General features: G+C 40.6%; 1 protein-coding gene across 3 annotated transcripts in view; it reads right to left on the bottom strand.

Annotated features, from left to right (window-relative positions):
- Positions 1-474: 474 nt before the first annotated feature.
- Positions 475-7,684, bottom strand: part of foxp2 (forkhead box P2) — a 97,205-nt gene continuing 89,995 nt past the window's right edge. For all 3 annotated transcript variants that reach the window (XM_061667601.1, XM_061667603.1, XM_061667604.1), the window contains 2 exons: positions 6,597-6,892; positions 475-2,760 (listed from right to left, as the gene is read on the bottom strand). In XM_061667601.1, coding sequence (XP_061523585.1) covers positions 2,616-2,760; positions 6,597-6,892 — 441 coding nt within the window. In that variant the 3' untranslated portion in view covers positions 475-2,615. The remainder of the gene's footprint in view (positions 2,761-6,596; positions 6,893-7,684) is intronic.

Below are 7,684 nucleotides of genomic sequence, written 5' to 3'. Positions count from 1 at the left end.
ATGCACAATTATCAAAATACAGACAAAATTAACCCCAGAAAATCCAGACAATCCTAAAATCTAGTGGATGAGCAACTTCTGGAGGTCTTTCTGGTATTATGTGCAAGCAACTATTTTAGACTTTTTTAAGATTTTTTTTTAATTTTTATTTATTTTTTTTAACTTAATTTATACAAAACCCATGCAAATCTACAGGTAATATGCATTCTGTGGCTGACCCTCCCCAAACTCTGAGGTAATGCATTCCTATGCATTGTTATATGTATACCTAGGCCATCCTCTCCACGATTCCACTATTTGTCATTATGAACTCTTGTTCTGTCCACCAAATGATACATTTTTTTTTTGTTTTGTTTGACATGCATGTTTAAAACACAATATTCCCTTACAGGTAATCTATACATCAGCACTCTACAAATGTTTGAGGACAACCTATTACAATGCAAATCTTCCATATCTTGACGCGCTGGGGGGGGGGGGGGGGGGGGGAATGTAAACGTGGGGAAAGTGTAACTAAGAGCTCTCGTGCGATCTGTGGTCATTGTTCGGAATGAGTAGAGGTAGAAGCTTTTATTTTTTTCTCCAAAGCCTTTTTTTTTTTTTTTTTTTTTTTTTTTTTAAATTGTTTTTGGGAACAAGTGGGAGAACCTTTTTGTTGTTGTTTTTTAAAGACATAACATCCCTTTTATTTGGTGTGGTAAGATTATTAAGAAAGTCCTGTTGACTCAAGTTACTAGGCCTCTCGCCACGTGGAACTAGCGCGTGCGTTCTGGTTGGTTCTCAAAGCTAAATGCTTGGTTGGTTGGTTTGCAGCTTGTATCCGCTTTGGTTGTGGCAGGCTGACACGTCATTGTGCCGGTTTCTTTGACAGCATGCGTTTATCCCCAGCTTTTTTTTATTTATTTTTTTATTTTATTTATTTTTTTAATCGATATGCTAGCAGATTGCAAACTCTGGTTCTATGTTCACGTACCATCATCTCATGAGAATTCTGTAGAAAATCGCACTAAAACTTGATACAAAAGCAAGATACTATGTTGGACAATCATTAATTGTTAAATCATAATAATAATAATAATAATTCAACGTTTGTAACATGGTGTCGTAAATTTTGTACCAAATCCTACTAAAATTCTCATGAGATCACAAAAAAAAAAAAAAAAAAAAAAAAAATCCCATACACGCGGAGGCAGAATTTTGTGTAACTTTGGTTTCCTGACAACAGAAATGAGTGTTTTAATTAAAGCAACAACAATTTCCGCGGGACAAAATGTAAGGGCATCCATCCATCCAGCTAGATATACTGTAGACGAGATGGATAGCAAACATAACCTAAAAAAGGTTCCCTTTCACCTTTCTGACATGGCTATTATTATTATTATTTTAATATTATTATTAGTAGAAGTGGTAGTATGTTGCTCTTTTTGTGGTAACCATGCCACACCCATTTCCACTTGAATACTATTTGGCTTTGCTAGATATTTTTGTCATGTTTGGTTCGTCGGTGGTTTCAGTCGTGACGTGACAGTGCCATTTAGAACATGACATATTCACCAGCCTGGTTAAATTAAAAACAACAATAAAAAAAAAAAAAAAGAGCACGATGTCAAACAAAATGAATCTGCACTTCTCCACACGTTTCTTGTTTTGGTCATGATCCACTTTGATATTTAGCTCCTCTCTGGCCTGCAGCTTTTGTATTCGTTTTTAATACGTTTGAAACCTGCGGTACACGTGCTAGAAGATCTCCATGGAGCGTTTTTCAGGAGGCCTTAAAAGGAAATAATCCCAGAGGTTAGTCGAAGGTAGTTTTTGCGGAACGAAAGCTTCTTCTTGGTCAAAGTAGCTGAGTTTGGCGTCTTCTGTCAATAAGCTAGCATGGGCTTTGGTTTCTAGCTGTTGCCTTTGACTGCTTGCAGGTAGACAAAGCTTTCAGAAGGTGGAGGTTAAGGATGGACAGGATGTTCAGTTGGTATGGTGCTTTACAGAGTGACATTTCAATTTGTATCCCTTACTTTTGACTGCAACAATTCAGAACTTTGGGAATGGCATTTACAGTTGGTGGTGTCGAAGATGATACGTGGAAAGAGTTTTGAATTCAACAAAAGACAAAAAAGTGGAAAAACAAATTGTAGCGACATACAAGCAGAGAAACAACGGACTTGATTTGAACCAGCAATTGTCTCTAGACATCAACAACTACTGTGGCTCTGCTTATTCACAAACGAAATGGTCCTATTTTCTTCCTTTTTGGCAGATGGAATTTCGCTCATTTATGTCCTCCCTCCTTATATCCATCCATCCATGAGTCCATCATCCTTTGTAGCCACGCCATCTTGGATCAAATACATTTGTTTTTTGTTTTTTTTTCGCAGGCATCTCATGCCTGACATGTAAGTGTTAGCGATCCCAAAGGGCTGCACCAGAGAGTTCCTTTGGAGCGTCCGGATGCATGCTCAATAAATAGTCCCAGTGGTGAGAAGGAGAGAGAGAGAAAGGGAGGGAGAAACAAAAGGAGAGTGGGTGGCAGTTTGCGTGAACTTTGTGAAGTGGTTCTGTTCGAAGTCTGGCCTTGGAGGAAAAGAAATAAAGACTAAGGGATAGAAAAAAGGAAATCACTCTAGGTCTTCCGATAAGTTCCCTTCCTCCAGCTCCCGGTCGTCATCCAGCTCTGGACTGTGATTGGCCGTCGTCACCAGTGACATGGGACAGTCGTCGTCGTCCATGTTAGGAGGCTCCTCCTTGACGTGCACGGGCGGCCTGGAACAACCACATTGGCAATCACGTTTTTTCCGCCCGTCTTTTATCAATTGTGGGACGACTGGTCCTTGGACAACTGGACCTGAAAAGTGTATACCTAGGACAACTGATCCTCGGGTAGGATCTAAAGAAACTTTGTAATTTACATCATGGTTACATAAATCTTTATGAAATGTCAGGTTGTAAATTTAAACGTTGTATTTTTAAGTTATTTTCGCTTTCAAGGTATTCGTATATCATAAGTAAGGTAATTTTCCAATAACGAACTAACCGTAACCCAAATTTCTGTGATTTGTAAAAAAAAATAAAAAATAAATACAAAAAAATACAAAAGTGGGGTAAATTGTTTTGTTATTTTTTTTCATACAGATAGATTTGTTCGCAATTTATGGTCTGTTTTTTTCTTCTAAATGTTAGTTGTTAAAATTGTTAAAAAAAGGTACGTTGTTAAAATTATTGTGAAAACCCGTTGTCCACGTTTCCAAGGACCAGTTGTCTGTCCACCGTCTTTCTCGTAGGCATGCGCTTGATAAACACGGGAAGGCTGTGACATGCATCATCCGGCGTGCAAGCGTGTTATTTCGCCAAACGCTAATTTGACATGATGCCCCGCGTCGACTGTAAGGAAGAACACGGACAGCACGGCCGATGGGCTGGGATGCCTCAGACATGTTTGGCATTTAAAAGTTTACTGATGACACCAGGTTGAAATACATGAAAAGGGAGGGAGGAGTGGAAAGAAGGGGGATGGAAAAAAAAACACAGGCCACATGATAAATAATGGAGAATTTCTCATCTCTAAGCCCCCCGGAGCAAAGGCAGAGGAGAGGCTTTTTTATCTAGTTAATAGAAAACGCAGCCGCTTCTTAATATGCAGGGGCTGCGCGTGTCGCTCCTCAAGAGGGGAAAAAAAAAAAAGAAGCGGCGGCGAGGTTCTGCCATTAATCAACTTCAGCCCTGGCAGTTGGCTCGGACGCCATGATACATGTTTTTAACTCCAAATGGATAAACATCTCGGCTCGATAAGCGGCGGCGGCGGCGGCGCGGGCTCGAGGAGCGCGCGACAAACAGCTGAGTGTTGGTCGCCTAACAAAAATAATAATGCTGTCACGCACAAACAAGGCAGAACATGATCTGAGGCCTGAGTCGGGGAGAGGGTTTTATGCCACCATGATAAATCTGACAAAACCTAATTATTTCTGACACATCGGATGCGTCAGAAAATCCCCCAGACTCGAACAGAGGAGGTGAGGAGGGAAAGTGGGGAGGGGGGGAGGGCTCATCAAGCAGGAGTACATTAGGACTCGTCTCATAGCCTCTCTCCTGGGCTGCCCTCGTCGCTGCTAAGGAGGGGCTGAAGGACGGGTGGATTGCCATTTTGAATTTGAAAAGAACTGTAAAAGGTACAGATGACTTGAAATATTCAAAGGCAAACACTGGAAATTAATATTCCGATGCCGGAGCAGGCTGATGTTGCGAGAGCTAATGAAAGAAGCACACATGTATCTGTAATCTACATTCAACATTTTGTTGTTTCAAACTGTTAAGGATTCTATTTTAGGGCCCTACCGAACGGCTGATTTATTTATTTATTTTTTATACATGAACACATTACAGCAAAAGACAAATATACGTACATTCAAACAAACGCACACACAAAAATCAGCTGATTTTCACCAATTCTTTCTCTCTGTTGTAAAGTTCAACAAGCACTAAAGGACAAAGAACTTTACAACAATCAAATGTTCTGCCTGTAATTCCTATCTTTATTGTGGTAAGCATTAGGGGACCAAAAAAATAAGTTATTTCGTTCATGATATATTTCTTAATTTAATCGGACGCTTAATCGGTTATTATATCAAAAAAAATATCAAAAAATCCATATCGGTCGGGCCATGTATATGTAATGTCATAGCAGGGTTGCCAATCAAAAACAAGAAGGACAAAAAAAAATGTCTATTATAAATATAAATATTGTCTATTTTTGTGTAAAAATGGATGATCCAACTGCTCTTAAAGGCATCATCTGGATCACCAGTGCAGAACGGTGCCACAAACGCTCTTTAACATGCGCTTGCCAGAGATACACCGATTTATTCAGGGCCGATACCGATTATTAGTCGTCAAGGAGGCCAATAACTGACATTTGGAGCTGATATTCATTTACAGTAAAAAGGAAAATGTTGGCGTGAAAATTTTGCACTTCATTTAAATGCCTTTAAGCATTGCGTATGCGTATTAAACAGCTGTTCAGATTGGCAACATTTAATTTTTTTTTTTTTTTTAATGTTACATTTTAAAAACATTTTTGTTTTTAAAATTATAACAAAAAGTGCAGGGAGGTCCGAAGGCTCAGCGGCATGTCTTACAAAGGTAAATGAAAAAATAAATAAAATAAATAAATAGCTCCCTAAAGTCCTCCAGAGTAAATAAAGTTTTCCAAAATATCAATAGAACTGAAATGTTACCATTAAATGCCGCATTTATACACAGGCCAAATATAGAGAAGAGGCGTGGTGAAGAGAACTTTGATTTAAAGTTAGCATTTTGAGAGCTCAAGTTGCTGAATGTTAAGCGGCGCTGCTGGTTTAAGCAAATCCCTTAGGGTGTACATGATGAGTGTATTGCTCACACACACAGCAGGCATGTCCCGGGGCCATCTGGTTAGCGGTATAGTAGATCGCGTGAACCTTTACGCGCTAAAGGGAAAGCAGAGGTTCGTCTCATTGTCAGACCAGGGTGTCCTCTCCTGAGAAAGGCCTTTAAGAGGTGATGTACTATTTAGTTTAGCGCTAGAGGCCACTCTATTATTTAAAAGAAATCCTGGAAGAGACGGCGGCGAAAACACATTTCTTCCATTTTGAGGTTCTCGTGGTAGTATATAACGGAGGGACGTGGCATCTCATGTCGGTGTCGAGGCAGTCGGTGCGGGAGAAAAGTATGAAAAAATACATCAATTCCATGCTGTTATTAAAAGTTAAATGACCTCGGGGAGTGGGGAACGGCAGTAGATTTGGCCCACTTAACACCCCATTTCAGAGTGGAGGGAGTAAACATGTCCGGACAGATTCATGTATGGACGTCTGGTGGGACGAAACAAGCGCTCCCTTCTTAGACATACTCGGAAAGTGCATCTTTTGTCCATTACATGCTTAGAGAGTGCCATGTGTCTTTGCCAGTGAGCACTGATGGACATTGCATGAGCATTATGTGTGTGTCCATGTGTGTATCCAAGCGCATTTTCTGTCATGTGAATTGGAAAACAAAAGTTTCTTTTCTCCCTCTCAGCTCCATTAAAGAGGAGGGGCGAGACTTGTTTTCAAATAACGATTTTCCCTGTTGCCGAATATGAATAGGCAGCAAAACTGCAACAATGCACACAGTGGCGGAGTCAAACATTTATCGACGATACCCAAGTGTGGGGCTCGCATGCGAAAGATGATGGCGGGGGCAAAAAATGATAAATGTAACCTTGCCCCAGGGTCTTGACATCATAAAAAAAAGCAGTGGTACCGTGGGTTAAATATCAGGCAATTAAACTAACAAAGGGCACAAGGACACAAGGTGGGTGGTTAAACACGTCTTACATTCCCAGACAGCCTTTTAAACTCATAAAAATGTGCCAAGTGTGAGTGTACGCCGTGCAAATTCTACAATAATTGGACCATTAAAAGCAGGAGCTCTCCTTGATGGCTGTCAGTCTACACGGCGGCTGTTATGGATCGTGGAAAATGGGGAGTTTAGGAACCGATTTGCACTTTTTATCATGTGTAAAAATGGCCGGCGTGAATGAAAAGGGTGAAGACGAAGGGGTGGGGCGAGTGTGCACAACCTACATGTGACCCAGTGGGGAGTACCCGGGGCTGCCGTGTCCGTTGGTGTCCAGGTGGTCCAGCGAGCCGTTGAGGTCGTCGAGGGCGGACTGCAACAGGGTGGGGGGGCTACAGCTCAGGGTGCCAGGGGGACTGATGCCGAGGAGGCCCGGCGGGCTGCCGCCCAGCAGCCCGGGCGGACTTCCGCCCATCAGTCCGGACGGGTCGCCGCCCAGGAGGCCGTGGCAGCCGCCCAGCGAACCGCTGTTCAATAGGCCCGGGGTCCCCAACAGAGGCAGGGTGGTCTCTGCCAGGGCAGCCTACGGACCACCAGAGAATAGTTAGACCAGGGATGTCCAAAACGTTTTAAACTGATGCATACAATAAAATGGAAGGAAGAGGGCAGTCCACTTCACCTTCTCAGTTAGCTGTGACAAAGCAAAAGGGAATTAGTATTAAGGCCCGACCAATAATCGATTTTTTTTAGACTGATGCCGATTCCGATATTTGGCAAAATAAAAATTCGATAGTATGAATAACAAAATATGTTTTGGTCCCTTGACGCTTACAACAATAAAGATGTATTACACGCAGAACATTTTGACTATTTTACAATAAAAGAGAAAACTCAACAGATTGTTTTTGACAATCTTTTTTTAATGTTATTATCTGTGTCGTATGTTGTGTTCATTTGAAAAAAAATGTTCGGCAAAAATTGGCAAAAAAATTAATAAATTGGACGAATTTTGACGTTTTGAAAAGGGCTAATAGGCCAGCCGATTAATTGGTCGGACTCCAATTAGGATTTGTGTGATATCTAGTTTTACAATGCGTGATGTCTGTTAACAGTCAACTTAAAATCATTTTTTAAAAATAGTGTTATATTTTTTAACATTCAAATTTATTTACAATTTTAAATAAAAAAGTGAACATTTTTCATGACTTTATTCAAAATGAAAATAAAAAGTTTCATGTCTTGTAACATTTAACTATAGTTACGCTTTATTTTCAATTTTGAAAAGTCGTGTGCAGTCTTTTAAACATTTTGACCTTTTCTCATAACCTTCGAATGAGGGTGGTGAGAGCCAATAAAAAATGTGAAACTGATTGTA

Source organism: Phycodurus eques, chromosome 22 (genome assembly GCF_024500275.1).
Source record: "Phycodurus eques isolate BA_2022a chromosome 22, UOR_Pequ_1.1, whole genome shotgun sequence".
Classification (NCBI taxonomy): Eukaryota; Metazoa; Chordata; class Actinopteri; order Syngnathiformes; family Syngnathidae; genus Phycodurus; species Phycodurus eques.
This window is presented reverse-complemented; position numbering and strand designations above follow the sequence as displayed.